This window comes from Nematostella vectensis, chromosome 12 (assembly GCF_932526225.1).
Source record: "Nematostella vectensis chromosome 12, jaNemVect1.1, whole genome shotgun sequence".
In the NCBI taxonomy this organism is placed as follows: Eukaryota; Metazoa; Cnidaria; class Anthozoa; order Actiniaria; family Edwardsiidae; genus Nematostella; species Nematostella vectensis.
In genome coordinates, this window is record NC_064045.1 from 5,607,564 (window position 1) to 5,634,781 (window position 27,218).

At 38.4% G+C, this 27,218-nt stretch overlaps 1 protein-coding gene across 4 annotated transcripts; it reads right to left on the reverse strand.

The window, feature by feature from the left end:
- Positions 1 to 75: 75 nt before the first annotated feature.
- Positions 76 to 26,182, reverse strand: LOC116613349. Of its 4 annotated transcripts, none has more exons than XR_007305301.1 (7): positions 25,535 to 26,182; positions 24,600 to 24,729; positions 24,154 to 24,331; positions 17,523 to 17,668; positions 16,808 to 17,019; positions 2,168 to 5,450; positions 76 to 2,124 (listed from the first exon to the last, which is right to left on the reverse strand). XR_007305301.1 is itself a non-coding variant. In XM_048720255.1 (6 exons), the coding sequence occupies exons 1-6, from the start codon at positions 25,850 to 25,852 to the stop codon at positions 5,274 to 5,276; spliced, it is 1,161 nt and encodes a 386-aa protein (XP_048576212.1). In that variant the 5' UTR covers positions 25,853 to 26,182; the 3' UTR covers positions 76 to 5,273. The 4 variants fall into 4 exon arrangements, 1 of the variants encoding a protein (XP_048576212.1); XR_007305302.1 differs by having other exon boundaries at positions 76 to 1,534; positions 1,578 to 5,450; XR_007305300.1 differs by having other exon boundaries at positions 76 to 759; positions 1,198 to 5,450.
- Between the last annotated feature and the right edge of the window lie 1,036 nt (positions 26,183 to 27,218).

A 27,218-nucleotide genomic window follows, 5' to 3' on the forward strand; every position in this document is an offset into this window, starting at 1 on the left:
ATTCCGAAAATCCCCCCCCCCCCCCGACCCCCTTCTCTAAACATAGCCAAGAGGATGCTTCCTGCAATGACCAAGTTTTGGAGGCAGAAGTCATCTTTATTATTTCGTTGACAGTTTACAATTGATATTTACAAGGGCTTATGAGCCCCTGATATTTAACATAAATGTTACAGAGGAGGCGTAAGGGTTTGCGGTAATGAGGTTTTGTAGATTTCTTTTTTGTGTGCGGTTTTGCGGTTTCGGCTTTTCACAAAACTCTGATGCAGTTTTGCGATTTTCTATACGCTTTTGTGGTTTTCGTGGCCCCCTTACGCCCCTCGGTACATCTCTACGTATCTATATAACAACCTTTATAAACACTGTCTATACAGTGAAACCTCTATATACGAACCTATATAAACACTGTCTATACAGTGGAACCTCTATATAACGAACCTATATAAACACTGTCTGTACAGTGGAACCTCTATATACGAACCTATATAAACACTGTCTATACAGTGAAACCTCTATATAATGAACCTATATAAACACTGTCTATACAGTAAAACCTCTATATACGAACCTATATAAACACTGTCTATACAGTGAAACCTCTATATAACGAACCTATATAAACACTGTCTATACAGCGAAACCTCTATATAACGAACCTATATGACACTGTCTATATAGTGAAACCTATATGAACACTGTCCATACAGTGGAACCTCTATATACCGAACCTATATGAGCAAGTGAGACCTCTATATAACGAATCTATATGAACATTGTCTATACAGTGAGACCTCTATCTAACGAACCTATATGAACACTGTCTATACAGTGGAACCTCTATATACCGAACCTATATGAACACTGTCCATACAGTGGAACCTCTATATACCGAACCTATATGAACACTGTCCATACAGTGGAACCTCTATATACCGAACCTATATAAACACTGTCCATACAGTGGAACCTCTATATACCGAACCTATATAAACACTGTCTATACCGTGAAACCTCTATATAACGAACCTATATAAACACTGTCTGTACAGTGAAACCTCTCTATAACGAACCTATATGAACACTGTCTATACAGTGGAACCTCTATATAACGAACCTATATGAACACTGTCTATACAGTGAAACCTCTATATACGAACCTATATAAACACTGTCTATACAGTGAGACCTCTATATACGAACCTATATAAACACTGTCTATACAGTGAAACCTCTATATAACGAACCTATATAAACACTGTCTATACAGCAAAACCTCTATATAACGAACCTATATAAACACTGTCTATACAGTGGAACCTCTATATAACCAACCTATATAGACACTGTCTATACAGTGAAACCTCTATATAACGAAACAATATAAACACTGTCTATACAGCGAAACCTCTATATAACGAACCTATATAAACACTGTCTATACAGTGAAACCTCTATATAACGAACCTATATAAACACTGTCTATACAGTGAAACCTCTATATAACGAACCTATATAAACACTGTCTATACAGTGAAACCTCTCTATAACGAACCTATATGAATTTTGTCTATACATATAACCTCTATATAACGAACCTATATAAACACTGTCTATACAGTGAGACCTCTCTATAACGAACCTATATGAACACTGTCCATTCAGTGGAACCTCTATATAACGATCCTATATAAACACTGTCTATATAGTGAAACCTATATGAACACTGTCCATGCAGTGGAACCTCTATATACCGAACCTATATGAGCAAGTGAGACCGCTATCTAACGAAACTATATGAACATTGTCTATACAGTGCGACCTCTCTATAACGAACCTATATGAACATTGTCTATACAGTGCGACCTCTCTATAACGAACCTATATGAACACTGTCTATACAGTGGAACCTCTATATAACCAACCTATATAAACACTGTCTATACAGTGAGACCTCTATATAACCAACCTATATAAACACTGTCTATACAGTGAAACCTCTATATAACGAAACAATATAAACACTGTCTATACAGCGAAACCTCTATATAACGAACCTATATAAACACTGTCTATACAGTGAAACCTCTATATAACGAACCTATATAAACACTGTCTATACAGTGAAACCTCTCTATAACGAACCTATATGAATTTTGTCTATACATATAACCTCTATATAACGAACCTATATAAACACTGTCTATACAGTGAGACCTCTCTATAACGAACCTATATGAACACTGTCCATACAGTGGAACCTCTATATAACGATCCTATATAAACACTGTCTATATAGTGAAACCTATATGAACACTGTCCATGCAGTGGAACCTCTATATACCGAACCTATATGAGCAAGTGAGACCTCTATCTAACGAACCTATATGAACATTGTCTATACAGTGCGACCTCTCTATAACGAACCTATATGAACATTGTCTATACAGTGCGACCTCTCTATAACGAACCTATATGAACACTGTCTATACAGTGGAACCTCTATATAACCAACCTATATAAACACTGTCTATACAGTGAGACCTCTATATAACCAACCTATATGAACACTGTCTATACAGTGGAACCTCTATATAACGAACCTATATAAACACTGTCTATACAGTGGAACCTCTATATAACGAACTTATATAAACACTGTCTATACAGCGAAACCTCTATATACGAACCTATATAAACACTGTCTATACAGTGAAACCTCTATATAGGAACCTATATAAACACTGTCTAGACAGTGAAACCTCTATATAACGAATCTATATAAACACTGTTTATACAGCGAAACCTCTATATACGAACCTATATAAACACTGTCTTTACAGTGAAACCTCTATATACGAACCTATATAAACACTATCTATACAGTGAAACCTCTATATAACGAACCTATATAAACACTGTCTATACAGTGGAACCTCTATATAACGAACCTATATGAACACTGTCTATACAGTGAAACCTCTCTATAACGAACCTTTATGAACACTGTCTATACCGTGAAACATCTATATAACGAACCTATATAAACACTGTCTATACAGTGAAACCTCTCTATAACGAACCTATATAAACACTGTCTATACAGTTGAACCTCTATATAACGAACCTATATAAACACTGTCTATACAGTGAAACCTCTATCTAACGAACCTATATGAACACTGTCTTTACAGTGAGACCTTTATATAATGAACCTATATGAACACTGTCTATACATATAACCTCTATATAACGAACCTATATAAACAATGTCTATACAGTGAAACCTCTCTATAACGAACCTATATGAACACTGTCTATACAGTGAAACCTCTCTATAACGAACCTATATGAACACTGTCCATACAGTGGAACCTCTATATACCGAACCTATATGAACACTGTCTATATAGTGGAACCTCTATATACCGAATCTATATGAACACAGTCAATATACAGGCAATACAGTGAGACCTCTATATAATGAACCTATATGAACACAGTCAATATACAGTCAATACAGTGAGATCCTCTATATAACGAACCTATATGAACACTGTATATACAGTGAGACCTCTATATAACGAACCTATATGAACACTGTATATACAGTGAGACCTCTATATAACGATCCTATATAAACATTGTCTATATAGTGAAACCTCTATCTAACGAACCTATATAAACACTGTCTATACAGTGGAACCTCTATATAACGAACCTATATGAATTTTGTCTATACATATAACCTCTATATAACGAACATATATGAGCACTGTCTATACAGTAAAACCTCTATATACGAACCTATATGAACACTGTCTATACAGTGAAACCTCTATATAACGAACCTATATGAATTTTGTCTATACATATAACCTCTATATAACGAACATATATGAGCACTGTCTATACAGTGAAACCTCTATATAACGAACCTATATCAACACTGTCTATACAGTGAAACCTCTATATAAGGATCCTATATAAACATTGTCTATACAGTGAAACCTCTATATAACGAACCTATATGAACACTGTCTATACAGTGAAACCTCTATATAAGGATCCTATATAAACATTGTCTATATAGTGAAACCTCTATATACTGAACCTATATGAACACAATCAATATACAGTCAATACAGTGAGACCTCTATATAATGAACCTATATGAACACAGTCAATATACAGTCAATACAGTGAGATCCTCTATATAACGATCCTATATAAACACTGTCTATGCAGTGAAACATCTATATACCGAACCTATATGAACACTGTCTATACAGCGGAACCTCTATATAACGAACCTATATAACACTGTCTCTACGGTGAAACCTCTGTATAACGAATCTCAATGAACACCTTCTAAACAGTGAGACCTCTATAGAACGAACCTATATGAACACTGTCTATACAGTGGAACCTCTATATAACGAACCTATAAGAACACTGTCTATACAGTGTAACCTCTATATAACCAACCTATATGAACTCTGTCTATACAGTGGAACCTCTCTATAACGAACCTATATGAATTTTGTCTATACATATAACCTCTATATAACCAACCTATATGAACACTGTCTATACAGTGGAACCTCTATATAACGAACCTATAAAGACAATGTCTATACAGTGTAACCTCTATATAACCAACCTATATGAACACTGTCTATACAGTGGAACCTCTATATAACCAACCTATATGAACACTGTCTATACAGTGAAACCTCTCTCTAACGAACCTATATGAACACTGTCTATACAGTGAGAACTCTCTATAACGAACCTATATGAACACTGTCTATACAGTGAAACCTCTATATAACGAACCTATGTGAACACTGTCTATACAGTGGAACCTCTATATTACGAACCTATATGAACCCTGGCTATACAGTGAGACCTCTATATAACGAACCTATATGAACACTGTCTATACAGTGGAACCTCTATATAACGAACCTATGTGAACACTGTCTATACAGTGGAACCTCTATATTACGAACCTATATGAACCCTGGCTATACAGTGAGACCTCTATATAACGAACCTATATGAACACTGTCTATACAGTGGAACCTCTATATAACGAACCTATGTGAACACTGTCTATACAGTGCAACCTCTATATAACAAAATTATATAAACACTGTCTTTACAGTGATTACAGTGACTTAGTGTTCATATAGGTTCGTTATATAGAGGTCCCAGTCTATATATAGTGTTCATATATGTTCGTTATATAGAGGTTTTAGTTTTTTCAGGTAGATTCAAGGAAGCGCTTTCTCGCAGACGAAGGGAAGCTCTTCTCCATCCGGGATATCGACAAGTCTGCCCGTCTCGATCAAAACAGCCCCCACAGTTCCTTGCGAGCGCGGTGCCGTCTCGTTCCACAGGATAGCAGACACTGTATCTGTGCTGTTCAGCCAACCCCATTGTCCGTCAATCTTCAAAGAAACAATAAAACTCAGCATTTATGCGATTTAGTGGCGCTCGCTGGAAAGAAAGGAGTTTGGTGGGTGTGTGGGTGGGTGGTAGGTGGGTGGGTGGGTTGGTGGTGGGTGGGTGGGTGGGTGGGTGGGTGGGTGGGTGGGTGGGTGGGTGGGCGGGTGGGTGGTGGGTGGGTGGGTGGTGGGCGGGTGGGTGGGAGGGTTGAGGTAGTGGGGGATATTGCTCCGCCAATCTTTTAAAAAAAACTGTTCAGTGCAACGGCGAATGGCAAGTTCTAAGACCTAAAGCTGTTTTTGGGTAGCAATAATTTGTAAAAATAAAGGTGATAAATAAACTCGAGCGATATCAGAACCATTATTTACATTAAATCTGGAACAAATATTTTTGGATCCATGGGTCCTTTCGGTCGTAGAACTGCCATTTGTCAATGGCCAGTTGCCGTTTACATTGACAACATTTTTTTAAAAATAGCTGTATATACCACTCAGTGGTTGTAGCAGAGGAAAAGGAGGGTTCTGGGGGGGTGGGGAGGGAAGCTATTCAGCCAGCCCCATCCTCCCCATCCTCCGTCAATCAAGACAAATGATAAGAGGGCGCACCATACCAAATGTAAATGTATAGAAATTACGCAAGTTTTGCAGTAAGGCCACATTGTTCAATTCATTTTTTTGGCATTTTAAACACCATTTTTTAAAACCTTATCAGCCTTGTGGGGGAAGAATATCTAGAAAGAATTTTTTTCATAAATGTTTGTTGCATTATATAACTGTGTCACGCAAGTCTCGTCTCACGGAACTACTGTCAGGTGATTGACATGAAAACTTCTATTACGTTCCTGACTTGGTGCTAATCAAAGAAATTCCGCGTCATCACTTCCTCAACACAAAGCATAGAAATTTACGTGGTATCCTTATATCCACTTTACTTCGATGACAGCATTGCCTGGATGTCCAATAAATGTTTTGTACTTAAAATTCCAAGCATCTGCTTTTTCCTACGGGTCAATAGAAAGGCTCAGATTTTTATTATTATCATCATCGTCATCATCATCGTCGTCGTCGTGGTTGTTGTTGTTGTTGTTGTTGTTGTTATCATTATTATTATCCTAGTGATAACAATTTCGATGATTATAAAAAGGATATGTCAGCATTTCATTTGCTCGTTTGAAAAATCTGATGATTTTGATGCCAAATTATGGTCATTTTCTGATCAATTATACGTTCAGGACCGTGGAGCATGTTGAAAAGTGGGTGTGCTGGTGACCACCAGCCGCTCCCTCTCCGCGGTGCCTGATGTCTATCTACTAGTTGTAAAAATATACAATCAAATACTATCATGAGACAACTAGATATGATTGGAAACCACCTATATTCCAAGATGATAAAATTAAAGAATAACCCCAATTTTCTGGAAAATATTGAGATAAAAAGCAATACAATGAAAATAACATATTTTGTACTTTTTAAAAAAAAAAAAAAAAGCACAACTCATAATAACTAGACCCTGCGCGCAGGGTTGACTGGGATACCTGAGATCTGCCAAAGAAATGAGAAATGCCAAGGTAAGAGGCATCATCTCTTGAAGTGGGGTTGGACTTGAGGTGTGCTCCATTTAAGTAGATGGGGCTGATTGTCCTATCTTTAACAGTGTAAAAATCTTACAAATACCATCCCTGCAGCAGAGATAGCACCGAAATAAAATTCAGGAAAACATGAGAATGTGTTTGAAAATTGTTAAATATTTCTTAAACATTTTTTTGGTTAACTGCCCTTAATCACTTAAGTAAATTTATTTTAACACCGAAAGTGAGCCATATTGTATTAACAATATAATTTAGATTTGATTTATTATTTCATTTATGTAAATACAAAGTAAACAACTATATCTATTTCTGATATCATATACCAGGTGCTTTGGTTTGGTAACTTTTTTAGAGGTATACATGTCAGTAGCCATGTGTAGTGTAAGATATGTAAAACTATGAAAATTATTTTGGTATTTTAGTGCTTACTTATTTTTTTGGTATTTTGATCCTTCCTTTAAATAATTTTTGTTTTCTTCCTAAAATAACTTTATCCCTCATTGAATGTCATTTTAATTTTATGGAACATTTTCAATGAAATCTAGAGCATTGAGTTGTCTTTCTAGCGCTGTCAATGTATATACATGCTATAATTTCAAGTCTGGATATTCTATAGCCCTCTTATTTACTTCAAGATAAAAATATTTAAACAATATGATAGCATAAATAGATATTGTTGTTGAATTTCAAGTTCCCAGAAACATCGACAAGAGAAAAGCAAAGAAAATTCAACATATCCTGGATTTCCTCTTATAAATGGCTGTGGTATTCCGTTAGCACAAATTCAGTCTACTGTCCATTCTGCGTGCTGTTTTGTGTGGAAGAAAGCAATTAAGTAGGAACTTTGGCCTAAGAATTCAAGGGTCTATCGGACTGGGGAAATATCGGAAGACTTCTCAAGATTCATAATCTCAGGCTCATAACTTAGCAGTTTCAAAGGCAGATGATTATCTAGAAGTCGTTAGTGGAAAACAGAAAGATATCTGCAGCCGGTTGTCGACTCAAGCAAACGAGAACATAGAAAGGAACCGTCATTTCCTAATCTGCGCTAGTTTTGCTGCGAGGATATGATCATTAGTAGAGATGTGCAACAGTACCCCCTTTTTTGCATTTCTCACTGATGAGGCCACCGACTGCTCGACAATAGAGGAGATCTCTATTCGCGTTCGATTTTTGCAGCGAAATTTTTGGATTTTTGGATTTTTGCAGGGCCCCCTTGGCCACCCCCCTGGAGCCCCTTGTCCGAAATATGCTGAACACATTGCAGCAAATTGCATTTGCTTTTGACTATTCCGTCTAGCGCTTGTTGGCGTTCGAGAATGCCTAACGAGGCGGTCAGAGAAGTATGAAGAGAAGAACGAAGCTGCGCAGGTTATGAGAAACTCGCTGGGCATGCAGAGCAGATTCACTATTCACCTTCCGAGCAGAATTCAGTGTTGTCGTGCAGGCTTTAGATGGCCAATCTTCCGGTGGAGACAGTAAGCAAGAAGTCACCTTTGCTCGATTAGGTAGTTCGACTTTATCGTTTGCCTTTCTGCGACAGAGCATGTCCTCTCTCACACATTTTCCCTCTCAAACATGCTCCAGGGTAACAACCTTAATCTCGTTGAAGCGGCAGAAGAGTCAAAGGTGGTAATTAATGTACTACAAGAAGAGAGAGATGAAGAGATGGTCTGGGAAGAGCTGTAAGGAAGGGCGAAAGAAATGGTAGCAGAATGGGGCATCGAGCCCAGCACACCACGCCGGGCAGCTAACCATCGAGTAAGTATTCCAGCCAACACACCAATGTTGAACTGGTGAAGATCTGTCTGCCTTCCCCTTGTAGATCACTTGTTGTAGTAGCTCAATGATCGACTCCTGAAGCTTCACGATCGATTTCTCGGCCAATAATAATAATAATAATAATAATAATAATAATAATAATAATAATAATAATAATAATAATAATAATAATAATAATAATAATAATAATAATAATAATAATAATAATAATAATAATAATAATAATAATAATAATAATAACCGATTTTTATAGCGCCACTTCTACTATGAATCCAGTGGCGCTTTACAATATAAAAATTAAGGTTACAATATTTTATATAAAGTATTTAAAACTTAGTAACTTAGACTAAACTAACTAACTGACTAACTAATTAGCAAACTAACTAATTAACTAACTAACTAACTGACTAACTAACTCATAGCATCTCAAAATACACTTGATATAAGAAATATAGTAAAAACAGCAAACAATTCAATAGAAAGAAAACTTAGTATAGGGGAAAATATATATATATTATATATTATATTATATATATATATATATATATATATATATATATATATATATATATATATATATATATATATATATATATATATATATATATATATATATATATATATATATATATATATAATACTAGAAATTCTTTAAAACATGTTAAAAAGCACTTCTGAAAAGATGGGTTTTAACCATTGTTTTGAATTCATTTAAACTGTCGCAATTTCTTATGTTCAGAGGTAAGGAATTCCAGAGCCTAGGCGCAGTGTGTGAAAATGATTTATAGCCATAATTTTTAAGATTGCACCTAGGCTCTACCAGTAAGGCTTTCTTTACAGAGCGCAGACTTCTTCGTGGAATATAAGGTGTAAGCAGTCCATTTAGATAGGAAGGAGCTAGGCCATTTGAAGATTTGAAAGTTAAAAGTAGTATTTTGAAATTTATTCTTTCGGGAATAGGCAGCCAATGGAGCTCCTGTAAGATAGGGGCTAAATGGTCAAATTTACGTACACCAGTGAGAATGCGTGCTGCAGAGTTTTGGACAGATTGGAGTTTACGGACATGTTCTTGTTTCAGGCCTGAAAGAAGCGAGTTACAATAGTCCAGCGTAGACGTGACAAATGCATGGAGAAGTATCTCGCAGTGTTTAAATGAGATGTATTTTCTTATTTTTGCAATATTGCTTAGATGAAAAAAAGCTGATTTGCATATGTTCTTTACTTGTTTGTCCATTGACATTTCACTGTCGAACCATGTTCCAATGTTTTTTTGCGGAATCAGATATCTCAACAACATCAGACCCAACATTGATGAAACTCAGATTAGGTTTTGAGCGATGACGAGCATGAAGTACGAGAAGTTCCGTCTTATCACCGTTAAGAAGAAGCTTATTGGCTGTCATCCATCTATTAATGTCATCGATACATGATTCAACTAAGTGTCGCGACAAAGCAGGTTCTTTACCAAATAGAGGATTGAACGACATGTAGATTTGCGTGTCGTCAGCATAAAAATGGAAGTTTAGTCCATGTTTCCTGATTATGTCTGCAAGAGGTGCAGTGTACATCGAATATAGCAATGGACCTAAAACTGATCCCTGAGGTACACCACAGACAAGCTTCTTGCTTTCTGATCTTTCATTTCCGATTTTCACAAACTGCAAGAGGTGCAGTGTACATCGAATATAGCAATGGACCTAAAACTGATCTCTGAGGTACACCACAGACAAGCTTCTTGCTTTCTGATCTTTCATTCTCGATTTTCACAAAATGCAAGAGGTGCAGTGTACATCGAATATAGCAATGGACCTAAAACTGATCTCTGAGGTACACCACAGACAAGCTTCTTGCTTTCTGATCTTTCATTTCCGATATTCACAAACTGAGATCTGTCAGAGATCCCACAAAGCTGACCTTGCTCTACACACCTACATCAAAGCCGAACGCACCGCGAATTGGGAGTTGCATTTGGAAGTAGTTAATACAATAATGTCCTACTTTGCCGCCTCCAGGCATAATCTATATACGAAGTGTGCGTACCTGTACATACAGTCCATGCCTCAAAAGTGATTGCCCTAAAGTATATAAACAGCTAGCGTCTGGATATCACGTAGTAATAAGGAGCGACCGCTTGTGCGCATGAATATCAACGGATCTTGCAATCGAGCCAAGCTTTGGTGAGAAGTTTGAAGACAACTGGAGGTCTGACACGAGGAAGTGGGATGGACGAGCGACAACGAATCACGTGGCTACTCTCGATGCCAGCACGCGCCGACACCAGCTGGGCCATGCAAGAGGTACTAAGGTTTGATTCGAGTAAACAGAATAAAGACATGACTGTCTCTAGACAGAATCGTGACATGAATGACACAATTCTGATCTTGAAGCCACTAGCTGATTGCAAAAGCCCGTTCATCCAAAATTCCAAGTTCTCAATAATATCATGACTGGCGTACATGCAGATTAATCGGTAGACGTAGATAAAGCTCAAGCGAAAGGAAACAAAATAGTTGAAGCTATTGCCGTCTGTGATTACCCATTTCTTTAAGCAAGCTTATAAATGTATAACACTAACTACTAAGACATCAGTAAGAATAGAGGGAGAGAGAGTTCAAGTAGATCCGCAGCTCTGTTCAAGAGGCTGGTTATCGCTCGTGTCACCGCTGATGACCTACAAGATGTATTTAGATATGAGCTATGCAGCTTTCCAGCGGCGCTGTTTGATACCCCCTTTTGCCAGCCCCAAAAGGCAACGCTAGCTGGTACCCTATGGGAGAAACTCTCGTCTGATGCTACGACAGGGCAACCGGCAGCGTCTACCACGTCCTTGATGGAGGATCTCTACTTTACAAGCTTCAGTGGCCAAAACAAGTAACACATGCTGAGTTATGCCAACACTACTGCCGCTACGTTGTGAGAAAGTATGGAACTCAAGTGACAGTTGTGTTTGACGGGAACAACAATAAGCCTTCTGTGAAGAGCATGACTCATCAACGGCGATCAGCTGGAAAAGCAAGTGCCACTGTAACATTTTCCGATGGAATGAAAGTGACAATGAAGAAGGATGCCTTTCTTACCGATGCAGAGAACAAGAAGCGCTTCGTTTCAATGCTCCAGCGGTATTTAGGTGAGGTTGGCTGTAGAGGGCGATGCAGATATTCTTATAGTGAAAACTGCCGTTGAATGTGCTGCAAGCTGCGCCGCTGTACTTGTCGGGGAAGACACGGACTTATTAGTTCTGCTCTGCTATTACACGCAAGAAGATAGCCACGATCTGTTCTTCCGTCCGGAACCTAATGTAAATACTAGCAATCCGAAAGTCTGGAATATGAAGAAAATGAAGGCGGTTCTCGGTCCGGCAGTATGTCAGCATCTGTTGTTTCTCCATGCAATCCTTAGCTGTGACACCACGTCTAGACTGTTCGGTATTGGGAAAGTTGCTTCTTTGAATAAGTACGAGTCGCTCCATGACAGGTTCTCCAATAGGGTTCTAGATTCCGGATCCTAGTGTGTGGATTCCGGATTCCATGTGGGTTTTTTCTCGTGGATTCCGGATCCCAGCAGCATGGATTCCGGATTCCATATCTCATTTTTTCATGGATTCCGGATTCCATATTTCATTTTTTCATGGATTCCGGATTCCATATCTAATTTTTTCATGGATTCCGGATCCCATATCTTCTTTTTTCATGGATTCCGGATTCCGGATTACCTGTCATGGGGCGATACGAGTAATCTCCCTCATTCAGAAATCTTGCACAAGCTTTTGACGCGGTGACGTCTACGGCGGACGCGAGGTTGCAGAAGCTGGAAAGCAAGCCCTTGCAGAGCACTACGGAGGAAAAAGAGGAAAAAGTATCGACTTCTTCGCTACCGCAAATATTACGAGAAAGTGGCGACCAGAGGCCATCAAATTCAGCCCCCAGACCTCCCTCCTTCATCAGCCGCGGCGAAGTATCATAGTCTTCGAGTATTTCTACAAGTCAAAAAATGGCAGGGGGCGGATGATGGAATGCAGCTTGAAGATTTGGGCTTCCTTTGACGACTAATCGGCCAGCCGCCCCGCAGAATCTTCTAAAGATGATTCGCTGTAACTGTGGGTCCGACTGTGAGTGCAAGATGCAGTTGCCGAAAACACGGACTGGACTGCTCCCCGGCATGCAGCCATCCTCGGGCGTCGCGGAGAACGTGTTTCTTTCTCGCGCCGCGCTCGCTGTGTGCCCGATCTCCGCGACGCCCTGGGTCCCCGAGGATGGCATGCAGCCAGTGTCGTGGCACTGCGAGTAGCAACAACAGTAGCACAGTTCTCGATGACAGAGAAGATAATGATATGATTTTTACACTGGAATTAAACTATAGTGTTATAGTTTTATCTGAAAGTACGTCGAAAGCTAATTGTTTTCATATCTATAAAATAGTTTTCAAATCAGTATAATTACACACAAGTCGCTATACTAAGACATTTCTCGCGCTGCTCGTTCAAGTTTTGTTATGATCACGTTCTGGTGAACGTATTTGGCGAACGGGCGCAAGGTTTATTTCAAATAGATGTGTATGAGCACATTAGTTTTATATTTAAGACTCGACGGTGAGCTCGATTTGGGCGGCCTTAGAATTCAATTCTTTCTATTTGTAACGCCCTGACTGCTAATGGTATATATTAACCAGAAATATCTGTTTTCATAGGATCACACCAGGTTTCAATGGCATACTATCAATAAAGCCTATTTCTTTGTGCATATCTATTTTCTTTAACATTGAGATGTTTTTTTATTAAAGAAAATTCACTCTTTTTTTCAGCCTCGTTTCCATGAATCTAATTTTTGGGAATGTTGCCGTGCTGGGACACCAGGGGACTTTTGATATGTTATTGATGAATAACTAAAGGTTTGATTTCCGTTGAAATTTCTTCTATACTAATTTGTTCCGTGTTTGAGCTCAAGATGACTGAAATATAAGTAAGAAAAGTAAATACCTTAAGTCCATTTATGAGTGCCCAGAGAACATTTGATTACGTCTTGAAGTAAACTATTTTTCTAATGCAGGCAATAGATAATTCTAAACTCGAGCCTCGCCACGTGTCACTGGTCTTGATCGGGTCGCAAATGGAAACACGAGTAAATTAAGCAAAATTAATCCAGCTTGAGATGATTTTGCACAATTACTTGGTAGAGATTGAGACTATGGTAAGATATGCAGTAATGAAATTGCGAATCTGGCCTTCAACTGCACAAATAACATGGATCTGAGAGCTGGAATATCAAAATCATGGCGGCCATGATAGATAGAAACTTTAGATAGATAGAAACTTTATTAAAGTGTCATAAACAACCTCTAGCCGGGGATAAAACCCCTACTAATTGGGGGACACAAAAAAAAAAGATAAAATTATAAAAATTATACTGATTATTAAAAATTTAAAATTGTAGATTCTTACTGATAAAGCTAAATAAATATATATATATATATATAAATACATGTAAATTGATTGTAATCTATATGAAATTATGAAAAAAAATTGACTAGATTTAAAAATTATCATGCGGAACATAGGGCACAGCCCTTACAATTTTCTATAAATTCGAAATCCTTTTTTCTCATAGTCACTTTAAAACTTTTTAAACTGTCAATTGATCTTTCTGCCCTAGGTAGGCTATTCCATAGTTTAGCCCCCATATATCTTAGGGAATGTTTCCCGTAAGTGACTGTATTAAATCTTGGAATAACAAAATCGGACAATCTTAAATTATAGTTCGTGTTTTTTTTAGAAAACAAATCACTAATCCCAGATGGACAAAGGCCATTTTTAACTTTGTACATTAAGATGCAAATGTCTTGCAGTCTACGATTACGTAGAGTAGATAAATTAGCCTTTATTAATAGTTCGTGGTAAGTGCAATTCCAGTCTCTAAAAACAGCTCTTAAGGCACGTTCCTGTAAACGCTCAAGCTTCCTACTATCGCTTGCCTTACAAAAATGCCAGGTCAAGTGGCAGTATGTCAAATAAGGCAACACAGCAGATTTATAGAGAACTAGTTTAGCGTTTGTAGGTATCAAGTTCCTGAGTCTCATCAGCACACCGATTCTTCTGCCAGCATTTTTACATGCTATGCTTATATGCTCCGAGAAATTGAGTTGAGAGTCTATTGTAACTCCTAGTAGCTTTAGGGAGTCCGCTGACCGTATTTCCTGGTTGTTGATAGAAATGCGTGAGATCGAGTCCACGGAGGCGTTTGCCTTTTTACCATAACCGATGCTTAGTGTTTGGTATTTCTTGAGGTTACCAGCCAACAAATTGGACTCGTACCACGCAGTCGCGAGTTCGGCACTTGCACTGAGCTTTGCTGTGACCACTCCCGGATCCCGACCGCAATTGTAAATTTGATGATCGTCGGCGTACATTGATAACTCCGTATTGACACTCATTGGGAGGTCATTCTGAAAAATATTCCACAGCAATGGTCCTAGGGCCGAACCCTGAGGACAGCCTCGGTTGACCGTGCTGTAAGAACTTAGATCCTTTCCCATTCTAACACGATTTCTTCTGTCTGAGAGATAACTCTCAAGAAGTCGCAGACATGTATCCTGAGCTCCATAGGCTTTCAATTTACTGAGTAGTAAGGGGGATGCATCGAGTCAAATGCCTTTGACATATCTGTTGATAGAATGTTCACTGAAAGTCTCTCATCCCTTGCCATTTTCCACCTTTCCGTGAGATTGATCAAAGTTGTTTCGCAGCTGTATTGTTTTCGATATGCGCTAGAGTTCACGTACATAAGGAAGTCGAAACTCGTGGCGAGTTGTACACTAACCAGTTTCTCAAGTACTTTGTTTACACAGGACAAGATAGTGACTGGTCGATAATTCTCTTTTGAGAGCTTATCGTCTTTTTTATATACTGGTATCCAATCTCCCCTCTTCCAAGCACTAGGCCAAGCGCCTGCAGTAATACAAGAGTTATATAGAGTGGCGAGTGGCCTCGCCAACTCTTCCGCACCAATCTTAAGTAATTTAGAGGGAATTTGGTCACTTCCAGTTGCTTTCCTGATGTTTAGAGCCCCAAGTGCTCCAGAAACTTGACCCTGTGTGACTGGTTTTATGCAAATAGTACTTTCTTCCAATTTTTTTTGTTTGATTCTTAAAACACTAGGATGATTCTCGAAATGACACAGATTGGTCATTTTCAGCTTGTTATTCGTAGTTTACGAAATATTTGACATTATTTTCAGGTGGCCGATAATAGGAAGTGGCCCATTATAGGCACGAGTACTTTAAATCTATGAAAATTATTTTGGTACTTTGGTGCTTCCTTTAGGTAAGCTTAAGTTTTATTATTTCCCTGGAATACCTTTATCCCTTATTGAATGTCATTTTATTTTTATGGAACAATTTCAATAAAATCTAGAGATTTGTCATATTTATGTAGTGTTGTTGATCTTGAAAATATGTTTATGCTCTATAAATTTCAATCAAGTCTGGATATTCTATAGCCCTCTCATTTGATTTCAAAATAAATATTTGTTGTTGTTTACTTGTAACTTACATAAATAAAATAATACATTTCAATAAAATTATATTGTTAATACAATAGGACTTACTTTGGGTGTTAAAATAAATTTACCCCTAAGTGATAGCACATTGAGGGCAGTGAACCAAAGAAATGTTTAAGAAATAACAATTATAAAACACATTCTCAGCTTTCCTTAATATTTTTTCGATGCTAACTCTGATGTGGGGATAGTATTTGAAGATAGGACAATCAGCCCTGTCTACTTTCATGGAGCACACCTCGAGTCCACCCCACACCTGAAGAGATGATGCTCTTACCTTTCTTGCCCCAATCAGTGTTGTGATATGGCATTTACAATAAAAAACAAGATTATATACAAACAAGTTGCAGATCTCAGGTATCCCAGTCAACCCTGCGCGCAGGGTCTAGTTAAAAAGACTTTCAACGCTAATAAAACGTTTATTTGGTTCTATATTCACCTGCTGAAGTCCGATAAATATGTCGGTGACATTGCTTCTCATCATCACGTGACGTCGCACAAATCTCAACTTCTCAAGTGTCTCAGCCGAGGCGAGGCTTGCATCTAGCACGTGACAGAAACGTGCCGCTTCCGACCAGCTCACGCGACGGTCAAGGACGAACCGGTAACATTTGTGTCCATTCACAGACCAGTCCTCCTCGTTACATGCATCTCAATAACAATAACAATAACGATAACGTTAACGATAACGATAGCAATAGCAATAGCAATAACAATAATAATAATAACAACAACAACAACAACAACAACAATAATAATAATAATAATAATAATAATAATAATGATAATAATAATAATAATAATAATAATAATAATAATAATAATAATAATAACAATAATAATAATAATAATTTAAGAAACATTAAGAGAATATTTGGGGCACAGCCAGAGCCACGCCTCTACTGGTCTTTCCTCATATGATTTTTTAAGATATTGGGAAGGGGCACGGTACCCCCAGGCCCCACCACCTGCTACGGCCCTGGGAATGATTAAACAGTCTTAACCTGTGTTTGTTTTATTTGATACCCCTGTAGCACTGTGGGTTACGACACAGATTCTTCGATTGAAATCTTCTTTGAAAAAGGTGTATAAAAGAAATACCATCAAGGAGCGTGTGACCTACATCAGACAATGGCGATTCTTAAGAGACGTACCTATCTCTCTGTAGCAATGAGCTTCAAAAGTCTTTGCCTCATGGGTGATCAAAATGTATACCCCCGGAACACCGTCTGCCCCGCCACAATTACTAGATGGACGCTGTATGGGAATGCCCCTAGAGACATCAGATAGCCAGCCCCATCTGAGATCACAAAAGCCAGAATGTCGAGTTTACTTCATTTTCTATCGTTTAATTTTCATTCAAGAAAAGGGGTATAGCAAATGGTATTGCGAGCATGACCATATATTGTGTAAGCACGAATGCTTTGCAGAGGCGGCTTTAGGGGTGGGTGAGAAAAACACGTTAAATTTGAACATTTTACAACAATTGTGAATTTTTTTTCAATCAAACCATTGATATTACCATTCCTAACAATTTAGCGCATGGGCTTTTTGATTTTTGAAGAAATGAAAAAGTTATTACCAAATATGTGGTTTTCAAAGAACATAAAAATTCGCCATTTCTCACGGTATCAAAATTTCGCAAATCCGATGCGTGAACTTTTAGAAAATAGTAATGTTAAAATATTTCTGCAAAAAATATTATGTTAGATTTGAACAGTAGCTTCTCCGACACGTTTTTCTGTTCTGGGTCACGTGACCATGGGAGGGTCAGATGACGTCATCACTTGTGTCACTTATGTCTAAAACCCTTATGTTGAAAGTTCCAAGAGATTTGACAAAAGACAGAAGCTTTTATAAAACAAACAAATTTCCCTAGCAACGGACTCAAAAGATAATACCATAGGCCCTAAAACACGAACGCGCACTTTAAAAGGGACCTGCCTAAGGCAAGCTGTCATTCGTCATTTGACATCACTGAGTGCAAAGCTCCGTAGATAGAGACCAAAATGCTACAAGAGAGTTCTAGAGTGGCCGATAACACACTAGCAAAGCAAACATAGCCTTATCAACAGCTGTTTCTTGAAACAGAACGAAAAATAACGAGGATTAATAGGTTTTGAAGCGATGAATAATTCAAATTCGTTGTTTGCACGCGCGGACAATATTGTGACGCGCGCGCGCTTTTTTTAAAATTTTATTTTTCAATTCAAACGAGCGCGCGCTGTGTTTGATTTCTCAATGACAATTTTTGCACTTGTTTTTGTAGAGAATGGACCCCAAACACTTTCCCGAATATGCCTGATAGCTATTTAACACTCTTTTGTACTTAAAAGTTGTCGTAGTTTGTCGTACGGCTTTACTTTCAGCATGTTTTCTTCCGGCGGTTATGCCTAGTGCACACTAGCGACATATCGACATAACGACATGGGCGCGCGCACTCTTATCTTCGACATAACGACATGGACACAACTACATAAGAGAAAAACATGTTTTTTCTTTAATGTCATTATGTCCATGTCGTTATGTCGGTCTAAACACAGTGCGCGCGCCCATGTCGTTATGTTATTATGTTGCTAGTGTGCACTAGGCATTACAGAGGTCCGCACTCAATGAAGTCTAGTTGTGAATGACGACGACTTGAGCTATCCCTTTTATAGCGCGCGTTCGTGTTTAAAGTCTATATAACCTTTTAGAGTTGATAGACTTTGTCAATTATTTATATTTTCATCTTCCCAATGGTATGTGGTTCGTATGGACCCTATAAAACACGCGTTCGCGCGAATAACTCGAATCTGTAGTATTAAAGTATTCTGGTCAACCTTCGGAAAAAAAGGCCGTGAACTGAAAGGCCCGGGTCCAGTCGTTTTTGACGTAGATCGAGATGTCAATCAAATTACATGAATAACATATGCGCGCGCTAAACCGGTTCCCGTCTTCATGTCCTCTTATGCCTAGTGCACACTAGCAACATAATAACATATTGACATGGGCGCGCGCACTATGTTTAGCCCGACATAACGACATGGACATAATGACATAAACATGTTTTTTTCCTTATGTCATTATGTCCATGTCGTTATGTCGAAGATAAGAGTGGCGCGCCCATGTCGTTATGTCGATATGTCGCTAGTGTGCACTAGGCCTTAGACCCCGTCCCCACGTATCCGTTTTCGTTTGAAAACGCAACCTTTTTGTTACGGATACGGGTATCGTTCACACGGAAACGCAAAAACGATGACCGAAAACGGAACTATTTGAAAATGGTATCCAGAGTGGAACAATTTGAAAACGATACCCTTTCGGTGCCGTGGGGACGGACGAAAACGGACCTTTAGATGGCGTGACAACTCAGATCCAGTCCACTTGGCGCGCAAGTACGCATGCTCTGTAGAACTTGTAATCGTTTTCGTATCGTTTCTGCGTTTTCGTGGGGATGGGTCGTATCAAAATGAAAACACTTCGTAAGGGCGCCGAACCTTTTTGAAAACGGAACAAAAAGGTTGCGTTTTCAAACGAAAACGGATACGTGGGGACGGGGTCTTACGGATACGGGTATCGTCCACACGTAAACGCGAAAACGATAACCGAAAACGGAACGATTTGAGAACGATCTCCAGAGTGGAACAATTTGAAAATGATACCCTATCGGTGCCGTGGGGACGGACGAAAACGCAACCTTTCGAAAACGATGGCGTGATTTAATTTGCGCGCGCAATGTAAACAAGCAAAATAGTGGGTCTACGCATGCGCTGTAGAGCTTGTTACCGTTTTCGTATCGTTTCTGCGTTTTCGTGGGGACGGGTCGTATCAAAATGAAAACGCTTCGTGTGGACGCATATGACATCTGTTTCTAAGGAAAAGTGAATATAGCATAAAAGCCTTCTAGAAAGTCATGAGGGGCTGATATTTGCCAAGTTGACCAACAAACGTGTGCTGACTATTATGATGACGTTACCCCGTGACGTCATAGGTACAGATAAAAGCAAATATTCAAAGTAATTTTGCTCGAAAACAAATATTGAATACGTTTAACGAATCTTGAGGGATGGGTGCATTTAGCCATTCTTGCGTTTTAGAAATAATTGAGTAATTGCTTTTTTTATGATTTTTCAAAGGTCCAGAAATCCAGATTATTTCATATAATTTTGGCGTCTGTTTGGTGATTAATGCTAAATCCATGCTTGGCTATATGAGGGAGGTTTTAATAAAAAAAGAATACAGAAAAAAATTTGAATTTTGAAATAATTTGGCGACAAAAAAGCTTTTTTTAGACAACGCAGAACCGGAAGTGAAACAAAGCCCGCGCGTACACATTCGGTCTGCTCAGACACACTGATATCTCACATGATAAAGTTGAAATGAAGTTTAAAAACAAAATCCCATGTTATATAAATGCGCGCGCTCAACGCCACCAGCGTAGCAACGTCGTTACTGAGCAACACTAATGTCAGTACACCCTTAACCCTATTCAGACCGGGCTTTTTGAGGCTTCCTCTGACCGGAGGAGCTATTATGACCAAATTTTCAAAGAATCAATATCTGACAAAGAGGAACAAAATGATATATTGTGTTGTCATAGCATGTCATTTAAGGACATGTGGTTATAAATAGCCTACCTTTCGAAACCTTTGCAAAGAACATCCAAAACCCAAATAAAATATCATAATCAGTTCGTATTCAAAAAGCGACCGATATTCTTTAAAAAAAATTGTCTTTGTGACGTCACGATGACGTCACTTAAGTGAGCAGAAACGGGCAATATTTCTGTTTTTTTAGATGTGTATTTCTGTATGCCTGTTTTCGATAATCTTGCTGTAGACATATTTTATTAGTGACACTAGTTCTATGACAACAATATATGACACCTGTGACGTCATTGATTGGCATGATACCTTTAATATAGCATAAGTTTGCAACTGGACTCTTAATTAAAGTAATAATTTAAATATCTTTTCCAATAATGTTTTTTTCTACTTTTTATTTAAAAAAGAGGAATATAGAAAGAATTTTGCCAAATTTAGATGTTAGTTTAAAGAAACAAACAGTGAATTCTAGCTAATTATGTGACATCAGCAGCCGCCATCTTGGATCCGCCATCTTGGGTTTTATGAAAGTTATTTATTTTAACCAATAAGAACTGGGTGGCAAAATCTGAAGCTTTTTAACAATATTTAATGTTCGCTTCAAGTTGTATTAATGATTTCAGGTGGATATGAATGTTTTTTTTGTTATTTCTACAAGCACTATTTCAAGAAGGTAAAAAATTGACAAAAAACACCCCCCCCCTAAAATAGATATGTAAATTTTTATTGTGTTTTTTTTTCAAAACTTGGTATAAAACGTTTATATGAAATGGATTTACGTTGAGCACGTCGTATTAGTAGTTGATCTTAACGACTTAAAGCGTTTTGCCTTATTTTCATTAAACGTATGTCTCAAAACTTGGTTACTATGGTTACCAGGGTACACATATCAAAATTTTGTTAACAATAAACTGATCCCAGATAAATATTAGGAAGAGACATCGAACTTCAATGCTCTAGCCCTACTAGTTCAAAAATAATTACAGATCAAAGGTGCTGGGGGCCTCAAAAGTCCCCCCCCCCCCCCGGTCTGAATAGGGTTAATTAGGCAAAAACGTTTTCAGCGAATAGAGGTGGGGATAGTCACCGCTATTCGCTGAGCCTGAGAAGAATACTTGTTTTAGTATATACTTAGCGGAGACTGGACAAGACACATTTTGCTGTAATTAATTTATCGAATTTCCAACTTTCTTTCCTTTAATATTAATGGGTATCGCTTCTGAGAGTTGTTGATGTTCGTATCTTTTTAAAGATTTTGTTCGCTCTGAACATTGAGGCACCAATTCCATTCTGTTTTTCCACACAGTGCTTTTAACCACCACGAAATACAGAACCTCCAATGAAGACAATATACGAATTTTGAACAACATTATTTTGTAGACTAATTTCGTCTACAAGACTCCTCGTTTTCACGAATTTGATCGTAAAAAAATATTTCTTTCGCTTTTAATCCTCCACAGACGATAATGTACATTCAAGACTAAAATACTTCTCTAGATACATTATGCAGGCCTAAACTTTGAGTAACTTGCCGTTTTCCATCGTATAAATGGAAGGATATTCTGTTTTTTTGTCACAAATAAAATATCTGCATACTCATGCAAAATCATTTCGGCGGGAAATTGTCAAAACACAGGGAGTTTGAAGCCAATTTTCCGTAAAGGACAATGAATCTAAATCAATTTGAGCAAAAATGCCGTTTTAATGTGAAGCTTGATAATTTCGATAATTATTTTATGGTAATTTCACAAATCGACTCATTAGTCCAAGTTTAATACTGTCCCATTATTCCGAGATAGCGAACCAATCAGAGCGCGTTTGACTTTTTGTCGTCTGGGAGCAGCGAGCATAAAACATTTGGCGAGCAACTATTAGGTAAAGGTGGGTAAAGCGGTCACGTGACCTGCAGTGCAAAGTGGGTCGTGGCACGTGACAGATAAAAATAACATCAGCATTCGAGCATTTCTCCTTTTCAAGCATTTTCGAAAATACAGAGGTGGGCTGATAAGGGTGGCACACATAGGCTCAGCGGAATGGCTTCTTAGATCACCGATACCTAAGAAAAACTATATAAGAAAAATATGGTAACAAATATTGGTAACCCATCGACTCGTGTTTCGGTGACGCGGTGTCCGTCCGTCCGTCCGTCCCCAAAAAGCATCGTATGACAACCAAACTTGGCAGGTGCAAAGGAGGTGCAAAAATGTGGTCATGTGGTTTGTGACGTCATCAAAATAAAACTATCTATATTTCATTAAAGAAACATCGCATGACAACCAAACTCGGTATGAGATGGTCACGTAACGTCATCGAGGAAGTTACTAAAAGTAAAACGACCCTGACGCCGAAACATCGTATGACAGCTAAACTTGTTATATGTGTGTTATGTGGGGGGAGGGGGGGTTAACAAGTTGGGCGCGTGATCTGTAAAATCGTTGAAATCGTCAAAAATACAGAAACATAATAATAATATTTAATTTTTTTTAAATTATTTTTTCAGGTGGATACATTCTCAAGATCAGGGACGTGGATCCCTCGTCTTTCTATCATTGCATCTAGTATGGCATGATATAGTTCGTAGGTTATATACGTCCTTCGCTTTTCAAGCAAGAGGTTTGGTTTTTCAGTGCCGTAACAGGCCTTGAAATATTGGGGGGGGGGGGGGGGGGCACGACACAGAAACATCAAGAAAATGGGGCGCAGCCAACAGAGGGGAAAAATGGCATGAAATTTTCCAATTCTCAATATATAAGTTCAAGATTCCGCATACAAAGAGTTCCTCTGACCAAAAGCTTTATTCAAAATTTTAAAGAAATTTTGAAGATATGAAATTTAGATATAAGCGAGCAAAGTTGGCTTAATTTCTGATCAGAGGTCACCTTCTCCCTAAAAACAAGGAGAATTCATAATTTGAACATTTGAAAAAAAAATTGCACTTCAAGCCTCATATCTCGAAGATGAATAGAAAAAAATAATTTTTGATATGTTGGTTTACATAACATAAGGAAAACTTGCCATTTTTTGCTCTGTCGGCACAGGCAAATTGCTACTGGTTTTTCCCTAATAATCTTTTAAAATATGGGGGGGGGGCACGTGCCCCCAGTGCCCCACCCCCTGCTATTGGTCTTTCCGAATAAGAACTACAAGTACAAAGTATAAACATTTATAGCATTCGCAATGTATATACAGCCGACCTGACCTGCATAAGTGATATCCATTTTCCCAAGCCTCGATAAGCTCTTCCCGAGAGGCCATGCGAGCGCCAAACGCCTGGCAAGCACGCTCCGCCTCGGAGAAACTCAGTAGCCGTGATTTATATCCGCTAACGTCAAATACGTTACTGAAAATTCCAGCCGACGTTTGAAGCATTTGAGGGTCTGAAATCATAAGTTGAAACAATTGAAGGGCTGAAATGATAAGTGGAAAGAATGACGAAAAAGGTTATCACTTTCATATACAGTGAAAGCTAAGAAGACAGAGAGTATACGATGTAACGTTTTTTTTTTTTCAGCTTTATTGGTCACGGACAATTTTGAAATAATTTTCAAAAGGACACAGGCGAGTAGCTATGCCCCCTCCCTCCCTCCCTCCAACCCCAATTCTTGCTACGTGTCTGGGCTAACACTTGACAACAATTTGACGTACCAATGGCGCAGTGGTCATTCAAAAATGGAGCCTCTTTGATCTCCAATCCACATGTACAGCGGTAAGTCCATGAGGAGTGGTCAGAGGTACAACTGCCTCCATTCAAGCAAGGTCCAGAGAAACACGGATCCTGCAAAAAGAACAAAGCGTTACATAATGCATGCTCTACAGGAGTATAACGGGCCTACAGACCTAGCCTTATGTATATGACATAAAGCTGCTGAGAATTTGCAAGTGCTTCTAGCCGACATCCCCACATTATAGATTAGATCGTAGTAAAAGGTTGAAATGTTATAGTGGGGGGGACCAGGGGGTTTCAGTGAAACGGCCTGGGAGGCGCGGATCGCCCCTCCGGGCCTCCCAGCACCGTCTCTATATATCAGGCAGATAATGCTTCACGTACATAAACAATCGGCAAAAGCTAATGTAGGCCAAAACGATTTCACGTACATAAACAATCGGCAGAAGCTAATGTAGGCCAAATAGATTTCGCGTACATAAACAATCGGCAGAAGCTAATGTAGGCCAAATAGATTTCGCGTACATGAATAATCAATTAGGGCTGCAGGTGTTTCGCGAAATAAACATTGACATGTTCCATGGCAACAGATTATGCGGATGATGTCTCTCTCCTAATCTTGTTAAACTGTCCCAATTTTTTGTTCTCTGTTTTCTTGACAACGTCTAATACGGTTGCTTTCGCGATCATGTTTTTTCTACTGCTTGATTATCCACGTATTACTTCATATCTCTAGAAGTTTGTTGTAAAAAAAAGTAAACAAATAATGTCTAAGGATTAAAAGCATCCAAGTTCGGTATAGAAAGGGGGGCCCCCCAAAAAAGACTCTAGAACATAAGAAAAGTACTGATTTGGTTCGCCCCCTTTTGCACCAAGCACTGGTGGCTACACGAGCGAGGGTGTGAATTTTACCTACCGCAAAGCCGTGATAAGCGAATCTCGCTCGCCGGCGGAGAGCAAGTGGCTGTTCAAGGTGCGTTGAGTTGTTGACCTCACAGGTGAATAGAGGCTCGTCACCGTTTCTCTTTCCAATATTCACAGACTTGCATCCGTCCACCACTAGGCACTTCAACTTACATTTCAACTCATCTGCTGTGTTGGAAGTCTCGATGACAAAACCCACAAGGGCATGTCCTGATTTTTCCATGAAATTCATGAATTGAAACTCTGAATTAGTATACATGCTCAAAAACAGGAATGGGGAAAAAACGATGAGTAGCTTCGGAAGATTCATATTGGTGTGCTAGTATCGGAGCAAACTTTCTAATCTTGACTTGCATTTGGAACTTACCCAGCTGGAGAGTTCCCTAACACCAGATGCTCAACAAAGTCTTTTTTCTTCGCTATTGTGTTAAAGAAGGCCAATCACGCCGCCATTTCAAGCTCCCGCCCAACGCCGAGCACTTAAGATTCCATTTCTATCGGCTAAGTCAACCGATTAACCGAGATATTTTCAATCAAATATCGTCAATAACGTATCTGACTTCATTTTGAAGTTTTCTTGTCAATAAACCGTTGCATTTTCATGTATAACCAATAAAAAATGGGTGGTTGATCGACATAAACCATCTGGTCAACAATGGGCTCAATTTCAAAGCATCGCTTTTTATTTGTATGGGTTCGAGAACACACAAAAAATGTATTTTTAATGCAGAACGGAAATATTGGTCTTGATCTGACTGGAATATGTGGTTAAAAAGTCCTTGTTATTTCAGTTCATGTCTGGATTGTGAAGGTATATAAGGGTCATTTCCTCTGGTCATACTTATAGACTTGAAATTTACTTCAACAACGAGTCTCTAAATGAACAGATGGACGACAATAATTACACCTAATAAAAAAGTCCGTTTTATCTTAGGGAAGATTGGCCCTTAATATAGGGCCAAAAACAATAACGTGCGCCCTAGCTTTTCCATCTAAATTGTTTCTTTACGGTACACATGAATACATTTTTTTCTGCGCGCAGAGAGCCAGAGAGAGTCTGAAATATTTTCTTGATATTCAAGTGCTTGCACGTAATAGGGCCTACGGGAGATCAACCACTAAGGTGGTATGGGACTCAAATAATGAAGAAAATGAAAAAAGCTCCTAGGTTTCAGTGGTAATCCCCATCATAAGATTTATTATTTAGGACAGTTACCATGGCAGATGGTTGCCATGGCAACCAGTAAAGAGCCATCACTCATAAAAAATGAGCCATACTTCTAGCAATAATAATATAACTCTCTAAATTTAACTCATAAAGCTCTCAAACTTTCAGAACCACCAAAAATCAGGACAAAAAATCTTGCAGACAAAATTAATATTTTTCGAAATTGTAGCAAGTTATATAAATTGCTATCATTGAGCCTTGTTTTCCATCAAGGATTCAAAATAATGCTTTGATTTTTCGTCATTGTACGCATTAAACTGTAATCAATCTATCCTGAAAAAAAAGGAGATCAAATGAATTGTCTTTCTGCTACACTTGATAGAATATTGCTCCTAGACGGAAATTTGAAGTTTTGAGATATTAACAGTCAAAGTTTTGCATTTCATTTGAATTTTGAAATGAGGTCATTGTTCACAATAAAAAAGTATAAACTTCCACTGGAGCATAA